Source organism: Protomyctophum parallelum (assembly GCF_964188405.1).
Source record: "Protomyctophum parallelum genome assembly, chromosome: 7".
Taxonomy (NCBI): domain Eukaryota; kingdom Metazoa; phylum Chordata; class Actinopteri; order Myctophiformes; family Myctophidae; genus Protomyctophum; species Protomyctophum parallelum.
This window is the reverse complement of record NC_139705.1, coordinates 39,801,780-39,824,122: the sequence shown is the minus strand read 5'-3', so window position 1 is coordinate 39,824,122 and position 22,343 is coordinate 39,801,780. Positions and strand designations below refer to the sequence as shown.

The 22,343-nt window shown below is 42.9% G+C and overlaps 1 protein-coding gene across 3 annotated transcripts; it reads right to left on the bottom strand.

Moving 5' to 3' along the window:
• Positions 1 to 135: 135 nt before the first annotated feature.
• sema3ga (sema domain, immunoglobulin domain (Ig), short basic domain, secreted, (semaphorin) 3Ga) lies at positions 136 to 22,000 on the bottom strand. 3 transcript variants are annotated; one of them, XM_083768916.1, is made up of 18 exons: positions 21,927 to 22,000; positions 17,263 to 17,403; positions 11,323 to 11,483; positions 10,329 to 10,391; positions 10,094 to 10,213; positions 9,353 to 9,446; positions 9,102 to 9,221; positions 8,799 to 8,944; positions 8,075 to 8,189; positions 7,231 to 7,300; positions 6,987 to 7,131; positions 6,466 to 6,688; positions 6,103 to 6,191; positions 5,764 to 5,805; positions 5,502 to 5,659; positions 2,357 to 2,424; positions 1,764 to 1,891; positions 136 to 1,637 (listed from the first exon to the last, which is right to left on the bottom strand). In XM_083768916.1, exons 2-18 carry the CDS (start codon positions 17,372 to 17,374, stop codon positions 1,212 to 1,214), a joined length of 2,280 nt encoding a protein of 759 aa, XP_083625042.1. In that variant the 5' UTR covers positions 17,375 to 17,403; positions 21,927 to 22,000; the 3' UTR covers positions 136 to 1,211. The 3 variants fall into 3 exon arrangements, with proteins under 3 accessions (XP_083625042.1, XP_083625041.1, XP_083625043.1); XM_083768915.1 differs by lacking the exon at positions 21,927 to 22,000 and adding an exon at positions 19,039 to 19,397; XM_083768917.1 differs by lacking the exon at positions 21,927 to 22,000 and adding an exon at positions 19,039 to 19,397 and having other exon boundaries at positions 1,764 to 1,888.
• Positions 22,001 to 22,343: the final 343 nt, after the last annotated feature.

Here is a 22,343-nt window from a genome sequence, read left to right as displayed (position 1 = left end):
GTGCCTACTAGAAGTTCAAGCCAATGTTTTTAATTTTTTGCAATAGATAATATTTCCTCAACCAACCACATGGGGGCACTATAGATCAGGGTAAAATCTAAACGTAAACAAAAGTAAGTCTGATCAACACCAATGAATGTTGCAACAATACACAGGTTATTGTTGGAGCTTTTATTTTGAAATCAGTACGATTGGAAGCAGCTGTTGCTTGACACAAAACCATCAATTCTTTGTTCTCTTCAACTGCAAAATTGTCACTGGTGGCTTTATTATATTAATAAAACAGTGACTGAGTAAATATGTAAAATAAATAACACATAAGACTGGATACAGGCCAATTCGAGAATGTTTAAGTCTTTATGCATTTGGTTGAACATTTCCAGTGTAGGATTGACTGCACACAGCGCACTGTTTCACTCACATTAAAATTAATGGTGGTTCTGAATTATTTACCCTTACGTGTCTCTCCAGCAAAAAGAGCATTTGTTAACATTTGGAAGCATATTATGTAGAAAACACCAAACCTGTGCTAGTTTCATTCCCATTTTTGAAAAGGCTTGTATATAAAAATGTCCACTATTTTTTGTGTGCAAAGAGCCCTCATTCCCTCTAAAACCACCACCATCAAAGTGCATAACTGGAAGAATACTGTATGTCATAGCGGCATGTCATATCTTCAATACATACACAGGTCACTGGGTTGTGGGACAGTAACAACACATGACAACATCCAATGGAATTAGTTTGTTAAAATACACTACTACACATGACCATACAGACATTAGAATCATTGAAAACCAAACAGCGGACAATTTACGAACAACTGAGCATGCAAAATATTTTCCAATTACATCCTTATTTAATTATCATATAATACAATAATGACTCAATGGATCATGACCATATATTATATTCAAAATCAATATATTACACCTCTATTTTGAGATACATGTGAATGACATGAGAGCATCACCCGTACCAAGCCCGATGTATGCGTCGTCGTGCGACGGTGTTGCGTGTCGTAAACAGCCGAACTATAAGCTCACAACGTGTTGTGTCTGCGATGCTTTGTGAACTTGTAGATCGGCTGTTTTCAGCACGTGACACCGTCGTATGGCGCTGCATAAATTAAGCATTAGTCAGAGGGATGAGTGGTGGGGTGTCTAATATGGAAGTCCACCCTGGAGTGTCCAGTACCAGCACTGTTGTCTCTATCCGAGACCCTCTTCCTGACTCTCTGTGTGCCTGCGGCTGGTGCGTTTACGCTGCTGTCGTTGTTTGGGGCTGAGCTGTTCCCAGTAGGACTGGCAGTACTGGTTAATCAGTCTAATCTCCGGGGGGAAGGGAGTCGGGACGGGGGACGCAAGCGTTTGAGGTTGATGGGGGACACTGTGGTGGTGGTGCTTGTGGCTGCTGTGTCCAGGCGGGGGACCACCGTTGCCAGTTTCCTGTTCCTCGTCCGGTGACGTGAGCGCCACCACGATGTCTCGGTCGAGGATGCGCAACGCCACACGCGCCATGGTGTGTTTGAAGTTGTTCTCCGTGGCCAGGCAGTGGTAGAGCCCCGCGTCCGATCGGTTGAGACTCTTCAGCAGGACGCCGTGGTGGGTCTTCACCACTCCGCCCTCGCGGTTGAGCTTCACAGCAAAGAAAAGACAAAGCACGTCATATTGAGGGGATTTCAGGTTCAAGGTGGGTCGTTCTGTACATAGGAATATACAGGTATGTGTTATCATTTGAATAGAACCACTCTTATTGCTCACCACTTTCCTCCTGCCATCTCTCTGGAAAAGCCACTTGACTGTGGCCTGAGGGGAGCGAGGCTGACACTCTAGGAACGCACTGCTGCCCTCAACGCCAAACTGCACTGTTTCTGTCAAACGTTTTTCTACTGAACATGTTGGGGGAAAAAAGTACAGCAATAAATGGAGGATCAACTGATATAGCTATGTATTATTTTTAAAGTATTTTTTATTCATATACTATAGGACCGGGAACATACAGGTAGTGGAGGGAGAAAAGGGAAGCCATGCATTAAAGTACGGATTCAAGCCGGCATCATCTAGAAAACACTGTTGTCTTTCGTATTTGTGTGGTATGTGTGCTCTTACTTGGTGAGCCAGCCCTTAACTGATATTTGTGGTGAGAATCCCCGGCCACACAAGAGCCCTTATTAACCACTTAAACACTATACTTCATTGCCCGGTGTCTCCTAGGGGTTTGTACTTGGCCCCCACATCGGCTATTTTGACTGAACGTTTGAATATTATTGTAGAATGTTTGCATATTATGATGACATGCCCAGAATAGGGACCATAGGGTTCATGTGGTTAAAATTCCAGAAAAACAGGCAAACCTTTGGCGTTGTACCCTCTGCACTGCCTCAGTGGATCGCCGTGCTTCACATCTTGTCTCCTGCTCCTCCTGAGACAACAGAACACAATTTGCAGGTTCATTTTAGGCAGTTTGTTCATGTATTTAATATACAGTACAGTACAGGACAGCATAGAGAGACACAGGAAACTGATTGAAGGCAGAGAGGGGGGGAAGACACGCCTGCTGGTATTGAACCAAGAGGACATTGTGATGATGTAAAAAACGATGCACCGCAAAAATATTATTTGATTCAAATAGATGATTTGTCGTGAGGGTCGAGAAGTGAGGTCGCGTGCACGCATCCGTCTCGTTGACGGCAGACTGCTGGGTGAGCGCTGGCGCTTTGGCATGGGGGGTCAGATCAACATATCTGCCTGGGTGACAGCAGACTGCTGGGCGAGGGTTTGATTGATTGAAATATTTATTAACAGTTTGCAGAATTACAGTACATTTCAAGCACAAACTCAATACAAAGACTGTTAACTGTGAGTGGACGACCCAATTAAGCATTACACTTGTTTACAAGAGGGTCCACCTTGTTCAATTCATCAAAACATTTAGAGACGTACAAATAGACACTTCTATATAGTCAAAGAACAGGGAGGGTAAGATCTTAATTTTCGGAACTTGCGTGGCTGCACTAATAACTTTGGGGCAGGCCTGTCTAGAGTTTAAATGGACCGGTATCAGTCAAAAGGGAGACATCGAAGAGGAAGGATAGATGGGGAAGGATCAACATATGGAATGTCAGAACAGGTCAGCTCCATATATGGAGATCTAAGGGATTGAGGTTTGAGGTCAGATGTAGAGTTGCTGGCCAATATTGATGACATCAGAGATATCCATATATGGGCTTAATATCGATGACATCAGGGATCTCCATCCCTGATGATGTCACGTGATGTCACATGCTCCATCCCTGATGATGTCACATGCTCCATCCCTGATGATTTCACGTGCTCTCTCACCCCGACCAACCAACCAACAAACACACACCCTGACGGGAAATGCACGATTCCATAGTTAACTGCGACCGAAGCAATTCACTTGCATCGACACAAAGCAGTCGTTTCTACATTAGCCCGGGCAGTGCACCCCCCATGACATCGTCACATCTGTGATGACGGCAATGGCCGTTTTTAGCCCAATGAGTGATTTTTTGCTAAACTAATGCTTGGAATGGATTCAGCATCATGAAAACCCCCTAGTTTGACATTTTTAATATTTTGCCTTCTATAGGTTGTTAATGGTATGGTCACATATTATGGCAATTACGAAAATTGCTCAACATATGCAAGTTAGCATCCGGCAGTTTCTACATGCTGGGGACCCATACGAAACATTTATAACATAAAACGTTGGTGTACTCAACATGTCCGGGTTCACATTCTGGCTACTAGACTATTTGTGCATGTTGTTGCCTATTGTGCTGTAACATTGGGGGGATATAGCCTACAGTAGGTACATTTCTATCTATCTTTGAAGAAAGAAAAAAACAACAACAACAGAGAAATTGATTTTAATGGAATTAGGTGCATTTAGTCTATGGGGGGGGGGGGGGCGTATAGGCCCCGATCGCTGTGATAGGCTGATGCACGGAGGAAGGGAGCTGTGATAGGCTGAGGCACATGGAGGGAGCGGGTGATGCGCGGAGGAAGGGAGCAATCCATCATGGTTTGCCAACTCGGACAGTACGCCCGATGATGCACGAGGCTGCCCGGTGCAGGCACTCCATCACCTAGCAGCTCACTGGGGTGCGCCTCATGAGTCTCAATTTAAGGCCTCGCTGTCGACATACCTTCCTCCTTGTTCTCGACTGTCAAGTGATTTATAAAGTATATAAATTAGAGATGCACGATATAATTGGTAGCATATCGAAATCGGCCATAAAAATGCCATATCGGTATCGGATCGGTCTAAAAATAATCCAGATTATTTTCACAGATATTGATGACACAATAATAATGTGACTGTCAATGGCTTTGTAATCGCAGAGCAGCTAGTCTGCCCGTCTCCGTCTCTTTAAGAGGTTGAATGCCGGCAATGTACGGCGGTCTAATAGCCTAGACTGCATAAGTATAGAGTGGTAACAAGATGACTCGTTTCCCCCGTTTTCTGTTTTCCTCACAGAATTTTCCCCAGTGAGGGGTGGGATAGGCTGGACAGCAGACAGCCCGACTTTTAATTTCTCTAACTATAAACTTTCATGACAGCAGACAGCCTAAGTACAAATATAATTTATGAAAAGCTACTACATTGAAGTCTGTTCACAGAAGTTGTTGTAGGCTATGTGGGGATTATCTGACGAGGTACCATTTGAGTGTGCAAAACCTTACATAATACTAAATAATACTAAATTGTTTATAGGGTCAATATAAGTAAAAATAATATAGCCTTTCTACAGGAGTATCTTTTTATATTTTTCCAAAAAGAATACAAACAGCCAATAGCATATTACAAAGTTATCCCCCTCACTGGTGACAATTCCGGGAGGAAAAACGGGCAAGCACCGGGGCGAGTCATCCGGTATTCTATAGAGTTACCTTTGAACAGCCACTGCACCAACCACTGAGTTGCTTGTCATGAAAATCCACTTTAAAACGGTGTAATCGCTTGTTGTAGTGTAGAAAAGTATTCCATAGCGGCGATCACAACAACAGCCCGCTTGTTCATCCGGCAAATTCGCCATTGTAAACAATGGGACTCAATTTCCCAGAACCCTTTGCACGCCGGCGTGATGGACCTTTTTGCGATGCCGTCATCAAAACGCGTCTCATATCCCATTCTGTCCGGTGGATTTAAAACGTGGATTAAACAATGAAAACATAACTCAGGCAACTCGTGAATCGCAGGGAAAGTGTTCTACAATGAATTAACTCGGGCAACTCGTTAATAGAGGTCAAAGTGTTTAGGCGCGTCAGCTGTTATGGGATATTACCATCTAATATCACCAGCAAAACAAAAAATTATGTTTTAAATATTCAGCAATGAGTTCAATATAAATGTAAATATAATATTGGTATTTGAATCAGTATCGGCCGATTAAAATAATAATAATAATCGGATATCGGTCATAATTTCAATATCGTGCATCTCTATTGTAAATGCATGATATGACCTCTGACCTCTTGGTTGAAGGGGTGAATGCGGTGCAGCTCTCGCCGTCCCAGGCACAATAAGGGTCTCGTGCCAGGCAGCAGTCGGAGCAGGCCCGGCCGTACGCCCCACAGCGGTGCAGGGACACCTGGGTAAGCCCCGCATCTGATGACACATACAGCTGTTGCTGTTGGAGGGGTAAAGAAAACAAAGTTATTCTCCATTTAGTATGCTTGTGAAAGTTTGCATCAGATATCCATCACTGTCACCGTTTCCCTGGACTTCTCTTACCCTTTTGGAAGATATCGTCATTGTTTTCACAGCAGCCCTGGTCTGTGAATAAAACGTACAAAAAGACATCACTACAGTTCAACATTTGAGACCAGTACTATTTTCGGGACAGCGTAATCTATAATTCGTCGTACAAAGAACAGCAAAAATAGCCGATCTACAAGCTTGCAGATTGTCTATTTTCACTATTTTACAAAATGTTAGCCTATACTGCCTTAATGTGTCATTTGTGATTGTACCCACATAATGCAATGCTGTAAATTAAACTAACAGTAGGATAAAACACACTATATCAATAATTCTAATTAAACTAATCACAGTTACATACTTAAGACATACCCTGAAAACCTCGACTTCTTCCAAAGTGAGTTCCTCCATGCTGGTTGGGTCTTTGGGCAAAACGATTACTTTTTGGACCGTGCCACGATCTGTAGTGGAAGATGGATATAAAAAAAAGCTTGATCATCTTTTTTGGTACTGCAGTTACCAACTTACCAAGCATTCTGAATTTGTTTTGTGTCTTGACCACCTAGTTACTGGATCAAATCGTATGGTAGTTTGTGTCTTGACCACCTAGTTACTGGATCAAATCGTATGGTAGTTTGTCTTGACAACCTGGTTTCTGGATCAAATCGTGTGGTAGTTTGTTTCTTGACCACCTAGTTACTGGATCAAATGGTATGGTAGTTGCCCATCTCTCACCTGTCCCCAGGAAGAGCACCTCATACCGCCCGTCCACTGCATCCACCTGGTCCACTACCAGGGCAGTGAAGCGGTAGTCTACGCCGGTCCTCACCACTAGAGGGTGGCGTTGGATGGGATACACTGGGTGGTGCATCAAGGGGTGAGCTCTGATGAAGTTCACAGCCTCATCTGAGAATTGTTTGGAGGAGTGGATTCCAGGGGTGAACGTCCCTCCCGGACACTGGGGACAAGGAGAAGAGAGAGAGAGGTGGGGTCCCTCTTTATAATGTTGTAACGATATGAACAAATGTTGTACCCTGTATGTGTGGCAGTGTGTCTTTGAACGAAATTACTGCTTCCTTGAACAGATGATTAACTTTTGGGTCAAAGACCTCAAGGCCATCATCATCAAGATCAAGATGACATAATCGGCCATATTTCAGACACGGAGAGTTTACAAATATAAACAAATGTACATTCCGGATCAATGCAACCCATGTGTAAACCCCCGTTTGATTCTTGATTCATGAGAGACGTACTGTTCCGGGCCGAGGATAGGGGATCCTGCCTGTATATTCCGTCCATTGGTAATTGTGTCCATGTTTGTGGGCGAAGGGTCCATTGAAGACATTGCGGATATCAGCCATTGAGTACACACACACCGCTGAACCCTTGAACACGGAGCTGGAACACGGGGAGAGAGGCAATCAGGAACATGAACAGATAAATGGCTGTCTAGTACGATATATATCTGAATTCTGCACATATGGTTAATCTGCTCACCCAGCTGTAGTGAAGAGAGCATAAACCACGGGGTTCCTTTCATCTTGTGTCGGCTGGATAAACACATCCCCTGGAAAGATATTTAAATAGATCGATCAATAACACAAAGGGCTCCAGACAGTTACAAAACACTTCGTCTGTTTACTTGCGTCGCATGCATGACGGTATCGAGCAGCAAAAAGAGCCGATCTACAAGCTCACAACAAGGCACACCTGGCCTGGGGGTGCAAAGTCTACCCACACGTTCACAAGTTCACACCAAATTTGCCATTGCTGCTATGACAACAGCATTTCCCCTGCGAGATGCAACGTATTGTGAGGTTGTAGAGGTCTGATACGTTAAGTATTTTCTCAAACCTTTGAAAACTTAGTTTGCGTTAGGGATACATTATGTATTGTTCACCATATCGGTATCTGCCTATATTTATTTGAAAAGCCAATATCTTTATCAGGCCGATATGAAAATGTTATTTTTAGCTTGTATGAACTTTCGGTAGTGAAAGCAGACACTATCTTTTCTGTACACGCAGAGAAGTCAAGGGGCGACAACGCACTGGTGTAATTATGTGGGCGCGGTCCCGTGAAATTGTCACGCGTGTGCTCGTTTTCGTCCCCGCGACTGACTAGACTGGATTGTGTTATTACGCTTGCGTTGTCGCACCCCTCATGAGCAGACCTGGAGCAGACCTGTCGTTGATCCAGGCGACAACGTCTGCATTAATCCATGCCCTGAAAGTACCTTATATCTGCACTTTACCTTACACTTACTGTATAACAGGTGTAAGGTAAACCCAACTGTCAACGTGTATTGCAATATTGGTGAGTGATTTTATAGTAGCATTACTCAGTTCATCAAACGCCGTCTCCACGCCATCCTCTCCTATCACGGAGCAGATCAGACGAGCCTTCAGGAACGTAGTCCAGCGGTTCACCAGTGACTTCTGACCACCCTCGTCGTTCTGCTCAGAGGTTGGAAAAGAATGTTGTGTTCAATATGGAACCATGTAGACCAGTGATTCATATAAAAGCATGCAGATCAGTAGTGATTCATATAAAAGCATGCAGATCAGTGATTCCCAACTTGTGGGCCAGGACCCACGTGTCCACTTGCAAGACGCAAGGGTGTTGCAAGTGAACCCCCAAAAAATGACATACCGGTAGTATTTATTTTCTTTACAGAATAATAGAAGTCAGCACACTTTTCAAGAAGCTACCAGGTAAGGCTTTATTTTGTATTTGTTTCTACCGATACAAAGCCTTGCCCGGGAGCTTCTTGAAAGGTTACAGTGTGCGGACTTCTATTATTCTTTATCTTATTCCACTGTAGGTCCTGCACCTGCCGTTCAGCTGGTTGTGCCAGTTTTATTTTTCGATTTGTTTCTTTAAAACCTTGAAAAATTTGTTTTCATAGTGATACTGTATCAATCAAACTTATTTTAAGTATATACTACGTGGGTTCCATTGATCCAAGCCGGAACACAATTGATTAATTGATCGTTAAACCATGATTAATCATGATATAGACAGTGATCCATTACGTGACTTCATTTTCAGTGTGTGAGACTCACCAGACACACCCTCCCCACCCGCGCCACCACACTAGGACTTGACCCGCCACCCGAATCCAGAGTCTTCTCGCGGAAGAAGAAGTAGAGCTTGTCATCGTTCCTCTCAGCGCTGTCAGGGATCTGTTGGATCCTAATAAACACGGGCTCTAGGAGAGAGAGAGAAAGAAAGAAAGAAAGAAAGAAAGAAAGAGAGAGAGAGAGAGAGAGCGTTGTCAAATACAGTGAAAGGAATCATAAACCAACCAACCACTTTGATCATTTATTAACAACATTTTCTATATCGATGCACACATACTGACTCACCATTCATCCAGCGGGAGTCATACTGCTCCGTTCTGATCACTGATCTGCCCCCCATGGTCCTAAAGAGAGCTGCGTCCGTACTCATGAAGTCAATGTGCACACCAGCGTATAGGTTCCCATCTGCACAGATGTGATAAGACCACAACAGAAACAGAACAGATTGTGGTTCAAGGGAATCCAAAGGTTTGGTGTGGGGTTCTATTTTTGCCTCCTGAGCCAATGTACTGAACCGTAAAAGAAATCGGTCTTACTGATCAGAACAGCAATGTTCTCCTGGTTGGGGTCGTAGGAACATTTTCCCTTCCCTGAGTCGACATAGCCAGGAACCAGCCTGAAGAGGTAGTCCTGCCAAGACACATGATAAAATGAGCGGAACACGTAAAAATAGACTGCTAAAATGTCACAATGGAATATGGAAATGTAATATTAATTGTTAATATGACGAATCAGTGGCCCAGTTTGTACTCCTGAAATATTGATGTATACCCAGCTCTACTGCAGTGAAACTTTGCTGTAAAGCAGTGGTGGGCAACTGTCTCTTTTTGATCTATGACGGGGTGATTAGACTGGATTACTAAGATAGGTCACATTCCCACCTAATACTTCGGTAGACTCGATGCGAATGGGCGGAGAAGTTGGGATTCTTGCATATTTAATTCGCTGCGGTTTGCCTTCACACTGTCATCCGCAGCAATTGGAAACGCATGTGTTCCATTCATAAACTAGCCTACACAGTGAAATCTATGGTGATAAAATTATACTCATAACGTGCATGTGTCGTGCCGTCTGGGACGACACTTACTTATTCTACGCTTAATTTTGCAGTCTATAATAAGATGTAAAATCAATGGTATTTCACTGTCTGGCACTGAGTTATCACGTCAGCCCTGGAAAGCGGTTAAGTGACCATAAATGTCCCTGAAAGGGTTGCCTATCCCTGCTGTAAAGTGTACTGTTGTTTTGAGGGTTTAAAGCTATTCGTCGGGGCTCACCTCAGACTTCCATCCTCTGTTGATGAAGGTGCAGATAGGTTGGTACGCTCCGGTTCCACAGGTGTAAAGGTGAGTCCGATTCCACGGCTCAATCAACCGCACAAAGTTGGCACACTCTCCCTGGGAACCAAAGGGAGAAAAGCCTTACTTATACTACGCTATTTTCAGCTATCAGTAAAGGACAGTCGCTTCCTGCTATATGAGAAAGAATCAGGATATAGAATCTTGAGCCCACCTGTCTTCCCTTCCCAGTCATCTGACATTCTCCCTTCCTTTTTGCAGATGCAGGCCAGTGGATCTATGGGGGACAAACGTACAGCAGCTGTCAAACACCAGGGATTATTACTGTACATACAGTAACTGAATAGCAATAATAATCATGCAAAGAACAATGCCAATACCAGATACCAGGAACCGATACCAGATACTGGATTCCAGATAAGGAGGTATAATTACACCACATTCATTCAACAATAATTAATACTCATAGGGAAATTCCACCATGCAAGACCAATTAGACAGAGCTCAGGGCTCATCTCTCAGAACAGTTCAGTTGGCAGTATGGAGTATGAAAGGTGTCTTGTCAATAGGAACCTTTTTTCTTATGGACCACCAGAAGTTTGTTCAGACGTCGGAAGCATGTCTTGGTTAGGGACACTTTGAAGTAAGCTGGGTGCGAACCAGTCACCTTCTGATTACCAGGTGGCCTCTCTATTCACTAAACTACAGTGGCCCCAATTACAAGATTACAGGATTACAAAACTGTATAAATAAGCCTTTGTTTCATTTCTTAATTTAGCAAAAACCCAATGTAAAATTCCATTGGAGATCTGCTCTTGGAATTCGGAACCCATTGCAGAAATTACTTCCAGATATTAGACCACTGCTTCTCAATTCGGGGTATGGGACCGCAAAGAGATCAAATGGACCTTTACTGGTCGGTAACTCAGGGTGTACAAATGCATACAAATTTATTTAAGCCTTTGTTTCATATCGAGCTTCATATCTTTAGCAAAAACACAAGATCTGCACCTGCACACTAACACATGAACAATTTACATGGTTGGGGTCCCAGAAATAAAATAAAATAAACAAATGTATCAAATGAGGGTCCATGAAATTAAAAAGGCAGAATCTAAAAGAACAGACCTACAAGCTAAAAACATGTGTTCTTTTTTAAAAGCAACACCATCGTACTACAGAGTATAAATGAGGCTTAAAATACGTACTATGAGGGGCTCCTTGTTGACATTCTGCATGTCCAGAGCCACAAGGTACTCTCTGCTGCCCAGGTAGAGACGACCTTGATCCTGGTCCATCAGAAGGATGCGATAGTCACTGGTGTTGAAGGAGAAACTGAAAGGTCTGGCTGCCCGAGTCTCCATCAGCTCTGTGGACCAGGAGTACACACACATTCAAAAACCATCAGCTCTGTGGACCAGAGTACACACACATCCAGAAACTTACACGAAATATTTCCTCAACACACAAACATAGAAATGCACATTTCTGTGCTGTACAGTGTTCACTATCAACATTACTGCAGTCACTTCATTATAGATGCTGTAGTACACTATAGTACTACAGTTTATTTCACCTTTTAGTCTTGATTTATTTGGTATTTTATTTGTATCTTACTTTATAAGGCTGAAGAAAATTAAAAAGTCAAGTGATGCCTTTTTGAGCATTTAACAAATAAAAGGTTGAAACTTGAACTTTTAAATGAAGTAGGTCTATGTCACCGCATGTACAAATTCAGCAAATGTACCTACAGGCAGTGCAATATCATGCTCTGATATACCAGGGACAACCACTGTCCTCAGATATATTATTATTTATAATTAATAGTCTAATATGTTAATTTCCATTCATTTGATTACACCCTTCACAGGTGTAAACATAAGTCAAATTATTATGCTAAATTAACGTACAGTACATGACTAATAAAATATTGATCTCTATTGGTCTCACTGTATCTGTCCCTATGAGAACATCAACAGTTGAAGAAAGCATCACAAAGAATTACAAACACCAGTCAGCAGGGGGAGCAAACGTGTCCCTTTCTTACGTGCATACTGCATACTATTTCTCTGGCATCTCACACATGAAATGCCTCATTTTTTTCTAATGACCTCACAACCCCCTGGCTGGACCCACGCCATTCTCACTTGTTTTCAGTCAAATGTGTGTCAAAGACTAAATATAACCCATCTCAGAGCAGTTTAAGAAACGGCGTTGCTTTTAAGATCTCAATATTTCATGCCCTCCAAGTGTGATGGAGTTTAAGGCCACTAAATGCCCTGCAGAGCTCAGTGGGGAAAAAAGCACGTTTCTAAAGAAACCGGCGGCCTGGTTGCACTCTGGGATAATTCCTCGCATCGCGGGCACGGCTGTGTTCAGCAGAGCATGAAGTTGTTAAGACATGTTGAAAACGGGGAAACGTCTCTCTGCTCTTTTGTTTCACAACGTGTTCTCCCTGAACGCTCTGATTAAACCATTTTCATTTGCTGCAAGGTAAATGGACTTTGCTCTGCAGCATTCTACTTCAAAATGTAAATTGTTTCAACCATGAAATCCCCCCAAGGCAAAATCCCAAGTCTTAATTTAACTCTTAAGACTCAGGATTTACTCTGTGTACACAGTGTCAGTCATGTATAACCACCCAACTATGCTTTGATGCAATACTTTAATTTATATTGACATCAGATAGTAATCTGTGTTCTACAATTACAATTTAGCCATTTAGCACACACCCTTATCCAGAGTGACAAGTGTGAAATCAGAGTAAGCCGAGTAAGTCTGAACCCATAGTCAACAAACGACAGGGTAAATAGTCACACAGAGTACAAAGAGAACTATAGTGCTTCAAAGAAACTAGGATACCAGGTAAACATCAAACCTAGCATCTGTCTAAACAACATGCTATCTAAATAACATTCTTGGGGTTTGTGGTCACGCTCAACAAATATCAGAAACAAAAACATGTTGTGCGACATATTAGTACTAGTAGTAGTAAAGTGTCAGTGTTACGGTTCCATTTGTACACTCTAGGAGCTAAATTGACACTGAGGATTTCCCTTGTGTACAATGTGTACAGAGAGAGTCTTAACATATGGCTAAGGCATGTGAACGATAACAGGCCCGCAGTCACATAAGAGAACACAGATCAGAGACCTTCAGGCTTTGCAGGCAGGCAGCGGGAAGAATATCTTTATTTACATCAAAGTGCCTCTGCCATCTTTCCTTCTGAGGTCAACGTTAACAGGATGCAGTAGACGTGCCACTAAAATAAGCCATGCAATCGGATCTCCGGCTGACAGGACAGGGGTTGGGGTCTTAGGGAGGTGGGGCCAAGTCCGGTTCTGTTCCTGAGAGGTAAACACAGGATAACAAACCTTCAAGCCAAACTCCACGAGGGACGAGGGTTTTAGTGGATTCAGAGGATAGGCTAAAACTGGCAACGTCACACCCCTACACCATGCACGATCGATGTCCCCATCTTCTGTAAATAGCAGACAATGTACTGGCATCATCTACATCTAGTAAACATTCACAAAACACTTATCCCCTGACAACATTCTAACAACACTGTTATGACACTTTGTTCCAAGTAATAGGATCACTTAGGCCATTACAAGTTTCCGTAACACAAGATGATAGCAAGTTATCACTAGAATGCTGCTGGAACAATTACCTTGCCCACACTCTGAGCCTCCCTAAGACAGCTGTTTTTAAAGTGGGGTGCGGGGTAACATATTAAGGCATGTTGAGGCGGTTCCAGGGGGTCCTCAGTAAAATCCCTCTCCAGTATGTAGGAAGAAATAAATTCTGCACACCAGGCAGGTGTTATAATAAATAAATTGGGTTTCCAATTTATTGTAAAGTTGAGTGACATTTTGAGCACGGAGGCTCTTCCTCAAACTTTGTTATAAAGTCTGAGGTGCTCGAAACGTCACATAACTTTAGAATACATCTTTGGAAATGGGAGCTACCTGGTGTGCAGATTTTATTTTTCCTGCATGGTGAAACTTTTGTTGATTCAGCACCCTGCCAAGTAGGTCTGGGACTTGGATGTGCATGTCGGTTGCATTTTTTTATATATATATATATATATATATATATATATATATATAGGCCTATATATTTTTTTATTTTTTCATTCTCTCCACTCCATGGTGTCATCTAGTCCCCACATACAGTACAGAGAATTCTGTAATAAATCTATTCTAATAACAGAAATGTGGAAAATAGCAGAACTGCTATTTTCCCAAATGTTCGCACCCAGCATAGGGATGCCGGGTGAAAGTGACTAGGATGCAGAGATACTGAATGTGGCTTTAATTAATAATTATATAGCGTATTTGCTGTCTAGCAATCCTGAGTCACAGTTACGTCCGTCAGTCCTTCTGAAGTGTGGGATCACACAACTTCCCAGAGACAGCGGGAACAATGTGAGATCTCTATCCCCTGCAGGCCTCTGGTACCCAGATTGTCACCAAGGCGGGCATGTTCATTCAGCGAAGTCACATGCCCACCCCGACCCCCCTCCCAAAACCTCCTCCACAGGCGCCTATGAGAACAAAGAGTGTCCCTGTCACAAACAATGAACAATAAATCCTTCCAATGGCAGAAAACAGAGTTGGGGAGTAAATCTCACTTTTCCACCAATTCTCTGGAATTTGGGGGAAGGGTTACTTAATGACTTCTATGAATGGACTGATTTTGGCGGCCTACATGTCATAACAATAACTTAGCACTTCTCAGTTGTCACATATTGGCTCGGCTACTGCATATATTACCTCAAGTATGACAAAAACTCTTCTACATTAGTGTGCACACTATAAGCTGTTTACTGAATGAGATTAGTGTCAAGGCCAAGGGTCAAATAAAAAGGCAGTGCAAACTGCCTTACAGCTGCAAAATGAATTGTGTTTAATTCAAATTGGGCCATAATTCTTTACTTTTTCTTCCAGCAAAATTACCCTTTTGGTAGAAGTTGTTACCTTGCCATTATATAACACAAATATTGGTGAGATATAATTCAGTAGTTGCTTCACTGATCATCCAAAATATTCTCCTAATTGACTAATTGAATCCACGTTGACACTACAAGGTGCAACGTGGTCTCAACACCAAACTTTTAGCACAAAAATTAAAGCAAATGAGGCAGATCCTGACAATATTGTATGTGACATTACAAAATATATTTATATATAAAACAGACAGTCCACTTCCTGATGATTCTTTAACTATTTGAATATTCTGATCAAGATCTGCAGATCTTCTTCCTTCAAATCAACAAAGTTGGCATTTCTTCATAAACGCATTGTGTACTTATTTTCACTAACCGTCGTATGATGACTGAGGTATGTGCTTAAGTAGTTAATATATTTGTGGGGTTTTTTTGTGTTTTTATTTTTAGATGGGATAATAGAAAGACAGGAAACTGAGGGTAGAGACAGGGAAGGACATGGAATCGATTAAGTGGTTGACGCACTGTCCAGTCATCCACCAGCGTGCCACCACAGGCCAGACTAGCTGCTCATGTTCAGTAGTTATTGGTGTTTAACAAGACGCCAATCGTGTGAACACAAATCTGTAAAGCAAAGAACATGAAAGCTACGAGCAATCTATTATATATTAGAGAACTTGTACCCAACACATGGCAAGAAACCCAAAGCCACAACAGCTACGTCGCTATTGCAACACCCACAACACCATCTTACACACTACACCCACACACACTCACACGGCAGTGACGTCACACACTTACCTTCGCAGTGTCCGGGATCTATCTCCTCCTATCGCGCCCAACGCCAACACTCGACACCACCCGCCAAAAAATGCTCATTGCAGTGCCACCAAAGATGCCTCCCGTCCACACTCACGGCGGCAATGCATTTGTTTACTACAAACATTATCAAAGCAAAGCCTTTGTGATCTATAACTTTTGGGCACCGCTTAACGTCAGATCAGGGGTTTTGTCGGCCAGCGCCAAAAATGCTCCCCGACAGCATAATCGGAGCAAATACCGGGCAGTGTGTATGAGCCATAACGTGTTGACTACACTACACTACACTAATAAGGACACATAATAATAACTAATAACCCATCCGTTACTACATGTGGAGTCAACTCCCGCAATTTCCTTCTTCCCATAGTGCGTGGCAACGTAACTCTGGGATGAGCGGCCGCGAAATTCTAGTTATCTAAATGTGAATCATACTTGTTATAATTCTTATTTACAATGATTTCAGTGTGTGTGTGTGTGTGTGTGTGTGTGTGTGTGTGTGTGTGTGTGTGTGTGTGTGTGTGATAAAGAGGTGCCTACATCATCACTGAGTTGCCAAAATAACAGTAATCTTCCAGGCTGGTTCTGATCAAAGATGTCATCCAGGTATTTGAAACCTGGTGCTCTACCATTACACTTTAATGACGACAGGGAGGAGACATTGTGGGGGAAAACCCAAACCCTTCAAGAAAAGCCAGAAAAACCACAAACTATCTGATATCTGCCCTAGCTTGTATTTACACTGCACTAGCTGTTTCACTATTGTGATCAGGTTAAACATCAGGAGCAAAGAAACAAGACAGCTGTGTGTGTGTGTGACTGTTTGTGTGTGTGCGTGCGTGAGTACGTGTTTGGGGGGGGTTGCTGGGTGTGAGGAAAAATACTTGTACAACATGTACAAGTATCGAAGGGCACAGTGCAAGCCAACCACACGCAACATCCACCCTTTGTTTTCTGTGGTGCGCTGTTTGACAGGAGCCAGGAAATAAGCTCTTTATGTATAAAAGGGAAACATAACTGGTGTGTGTGTGTGTGTGTGTGTGTGTGTGTGTGTGTGTGTGTGCGTGCAAGTGAGCGTACGTGCGTGTTTACATTCTACAGATTTGTGTACACGTGTGTATGTGTGACTGTGTGTGTGTGTGTGTGCGTGTGTGCGCGCAAATGCATGCGTGCATGTGTTTATTGTTGTTCATGCATGTGTGCGTGCCGTGCACAGCGCACACACGTGTCAATTGTAACCGTGGATAACTGGATATGTGCACACATTTTCCCTTGTGAGTGGGAAACAATAGAACCCAACCCAGCCTAAAGCGTCCACTGCAGTGCGCGTCCATCCCAGTCTGACACGTGGGGTTTTAGGTGATGCGTATCTGCTCACCTTTGAAGGACAGATGAACTCGTGGAGCGGACAGTTGGAGAGCGGAGATACTGTAAACACATAAGGCCAGCAGGAGAGGCAGGGTTCCACAGGCTGCCATGGTAACCACCATGCAGGTAACCGACCCACAGAGATCTAAATCTGGATTAAACAACAGGAAAAAAATGTAAATGGAAAATGAGTATTATTGCACAGTGCCTTATGACAGTTATGAGAAAGGATAGAACCAGGATGAAAGAAGAGCAGGAGACAGCCCCTCTGTGTGTGTGTGTGTGTGTGTGTGTGTGTGTGTGTGTGTGTGTGTGTGTGTGTGTGTGTGTGTGTGTGTGTGTGTGTGTGTGTGTGTGTGTGTGTGTGTCTCTCTCTCTGATCTCTCTGATCAGAAGATTGGCACGCAGCCTGTTAGCAGCAGATTTATCGTTTGGCATGAAAGAATGTAATGTCCAAATCGACACACCTGCTCTGTATAACATTAGTGGTCCTACTCTTTATTTAGAGGACTATGGATAGAAGGCTAAACTGTAAAGACTGCACACAAGTTGGAAACACAACCCAACTCCTGTTCTGAGTAATTATATTATTCATTACTATAGATAATGGTCTACTTACTGTCTACTTATTTTACAATACAGATAGAGCTCTCTCTCTCTCTCTCTCTCTCTCTCTCTCTCTCTCTAATCTCATCAAAGCACATCTACTAAGCAATCTACTACAGGTGCTCCAGTTTCTAAAATGTATTTTTGTTATAATGTTTTATTGTTATAAGTATATATTAGTTGACAGGAGACCGGAGTCAGGGCGTTGATAATAATACTAGGACCGCTAATTTTTCGCTTTACACCAAATAATGTTTTTGCCTAATGTTCACCGTAGAACAGGGACACTAGCATTGAAGTGTTGAAGGGTGTTGAAGGTTACAGCCCAATAACTTAGACATTAACTCATGCATTCATTATGCATCTGCACTTTGCTTGAGCCTATTCCATATAGGCTATAAATTATGAATACTAAAAGGCAAAGCTGAGTCCATAACGTCCATTAAATTGTGCCCCCCCCCCGCAGGTGTGTGACTGTGGGGACCCACTGGCTCTCTCTCTCAAGAATTCGGTGTAGCCAGAGTGCCAGACCTGGACCATCAGGGACTTGTAACAAAATGATGGTGAACAAACCATCCACCATTATCGTGGCAGTGATACCAATAAAAAACTGCAGTAATTCACAGAAATCTATACAAATCATCAAAGTCAATGTGAAATGGATACCACGTTTGATTCAATATCATCCTGGCCAACAGAAACAAATCTAATCAGACTGAATCTGATTCCTGAACTATTTTGATGGATGGCAAATTTGGTAGGCTACGAAGTACCTACCAATACCAATGTTGGCCATCTCACAATTTACAAAAGCAATTTCTGTTTCTGTCTGACAGACTGAGAGAAAGAAAATCATTATTCAACTGGATAAAATAAAAAATAAAGAACTCTGAAGAAATAGACAGGCTGTAGAAAGACAACTATATACACAAGCACAACAAATCATCATAACAGAAAATCTTCGAACGGTCGACCTTCGCTGGTGAAGTCATGTGTTTACCTGTTCACTCAACACATCCCAAGACAGGAGCCATCAGATAACAGCTTGTCATGGGTAGGGTTAACGGCTATCACTCATTCTCTCTAGTCTTCACCATCTACACTTTTGTCAGACATACTACACAAGTTACAACACAAGTGCATGTCATGAGTTAAGACATAAAAACATGTAGGGAATTACCTTGTTTGTTTGTTCTATACCCGCCGGCGGACGAAGGCTTCGGATATTCAAGACTGACGAGATGGTATCGCTACATTCCGTGCGTAAACGCGCGTTGGCACAACACCGGACTGAAGAATCGCTCCCAGATCTCGACGAGAAAAATAAACTCCAGGCGGCACGAAACTGTCTTCAATAAATTCCCTTGATAAATAAATAAAATGCCAGGCAGGTCAGTCGCAAGACAAAACAACTAATCCCCGAACACTGTGTCTAAAACTTTAAGTTGTCCGATATTGATTCCAATAACACTTGACGTAATCAAGACGGTGGTGGTCCTTTTATCCTTTTCTGAGGCTCTTGCTGTCTGACTGCCTGGAGTGACCATCAAGTGTGCAGGTGTTTAGATTCTCCGTTCTGTTAGAATCCCCTCCCTGCTCTAGGCTCCCTCCCCTTTCCTTTCCTTTCCTTTCCTACTGCTGTTGGCCATCACGGCAGCAATGGACCAAACCCCTTGCTAAACCATATGGTATGCATATGTTTAACCCTCGTGCTGCTCTCTCAGTCGATCGCAGGAATATTTAGAAGAGGTTTAAAATGTTTAGTTTAGATTAGTGATGAATCAACTTTTTTCATTTCAAAGGACCCCAGTTTGATATGCATTTATTTAACAGACCCCCATTTGATTCACTTTTCAGCCTTTATCCATAATATCCACATTCCACATAATGAGTAAATGCTCAGACTATAGTCTGAGCATTTACTACAGAAATGATGCCTGTCTACATTACTCTGTCTCAGAGGGGGTGGTATTACCTTTTATTGATGTAAGAACAATGGCTTCAATTTAAGCATGTTCATTCCAGGAAGAGAATGCATGGCTGTAGGCCATTAGCTTTGAAACCTCATCAATAATTGGTAGGTCGGTTTCTTTGAAATGTTCAAAGCCCACCAATGAGACACAGAGCCAATTAACTCACAAATGGTGCCATAATATGAAGAAGATATGGTTGAAATGCTTATTGAGAGTTAAATGTATTCTGAAAATGTCCCTAGTTAGAGTTCCTAACTATCAGGGATCCCTTGGGGGTCCCCAGACCCCACGTTGAGAACCCCTGGTGTAGAGGTGAAACTGATTTAGATAAATAAATATTGTAACATATATTACTACGTTGAACGTAGTAATATATGCGTTGTCAGAGTACTAGTGCCGTACTCATTACCATACAACCAAGTCCCGACTGACCAAATATTATAGGCTCGCCAATGAGGTTAGCTGGTGCTCACCCCCCAAACACAGAGATTTGTTGCGTCCTCCGCAGACCCACTGACAGTCAGATAAGACATTTGTGGTTTTTGAGGGGCGCTAGTCCCTCCTATGTCCAGCTTTTAGTGTGTGAGCCCAAGTTTGTCCTACACAAATATTAAATTCCAATTGACAATGAATGGACAATTTTACGTCATAATGTAAACACAAACATTGCATAACACAAACATTGATATGTTGTAGGAGGCTTTCAACTCTCCACTGTCAGTAAGAAGTCGGCATTGATGATGTACGATGATAAGAGCGCCCCTCACTTCACACAGGTGTGATTTTCGAGGAGTTCGAGGAGCTTGGGCAAAAATGTTTTTTTTACAACAAACTACTTTTCTGATTCTTATTATAACCACACTATGTCAAAGGACATCTGTTGTTTATGTGACACTTAATATAATGATTAGTCTGTGCTGTAGTAGCCTACCATGTGTAAAAGCCAAGGTCAGATGTACATTTATACAAATGTAGTCTGACAAATGCGTCAAAGGGGCCAGAGGTGACACTTTACATGAACCCTAGAGTCCCCATAATAGGTGAACATTCACCGGCAAAGAGATTTTGTGTAAAGGGAAAAATGGAGGTGGCCAAGTACAGACCCCTGGCCGACCCCAGTCAACAAAGTACTGTACATAAGATTTAAGTGATTAAACAGAGTGCAAAGAGCAGTGATTCACTCCTGATTACAGAGCCTTTCAATGTCACATTACTCTCCAACTTCAACGTAAGTGTGAGGACAGTCTTAATAGATTCCTCAGATTCCACTGTAGTTGACTCTCAGGCTCATGACAACGCTCACAAAGCACCCAGGCGGGGGTCAACTGTACATAAAAGACATTCACTATCTTAACACAACCACCTATATGTAGCTTGACATTGAGCAGCTTTTGCACATTCATGGTTTTGTGGGGAAGATCTGACACATTGGGCACACAAAGGACCCCCAAATTATAGTCAGAGGATGAATATATCCTGAGCAATGGCCATGCAGACATTGAAATAAAATAAACATGAAGCGAAGGGGGCTGCGTCATGTGTGTGTCGGAGAGGAGTGCCGTATTTCAATTGGCACCCTCCTGGAAATGACCTTTGTTGCAAGTTTAGCTTTTATTTGTCCCGAGCGTCGCAGGATAATGTCAGCTGCCACCTTTGTCCTACGGCAGGCTTCGACCAGATGTCGTCCATAACGGTGTGTGACGAGGTTCGGATGGGAGGCAGGCTTTGTGTTCCCAACTCAGTGGGAGGCATCCCCCTCTTTCCAGCTGAGGAAATGAGTCACAAGTGTGTGTGTGTGTGTGTGTGTGTGTGTGTGTGTGTGTGTGTGTGTGTGTGTGTGTGTGTGTGTGTGTGCGTGCCGAGTTCAGGTTTCCATACGGTGCACTATAGGCTAGAGACCAGCCAGATCCCACTGCTTTATGAACCACTAACGTCACCCATGGATCAGATAATGCACCATTCAATGCTCTTATCTGACCTTCACCCACCCACTATTGCCGCAATTTTCTCAGATAGCATCTCCCGCCCCCCTCTAACATAGGAAGGTTGTCAGCGTGTGGACCAGACACAGGGTCCATATAGACTGGTTACCTACTTCCAAAATGTCAGTCAGGAGGTAGAGTAGACCAGCTGCGTGGGAACTGGAAGGTTCATGGTTCGTCCCCGGCTGATCCTCCTGGCTTTGCGTCGAGGTATCCTTGATCAAGACACTGAATTGCTCCCGATGAACAGGTTGGCACTGTCAGTGTGTGAATGGGAGAAACATACATAGTCAAATGGGCATTGCACATGTTGCAATGCGTTTTGGATGAAGTCGCTACAGAAATGCATCACTTACATTGACATTGTGTACACAGGTCAATGAGGTCATAGGGTTTAGTCAGACTCCTTTGTCAGGAATGACTCGCTTGTCTGATTAAACACATCCTGTGTCATCATGTGGCCTGCGGCAGGTATACAATATCCATACCTGCAATGCTGTTATGGTCACACTGACTGGCCTAGGATTGGA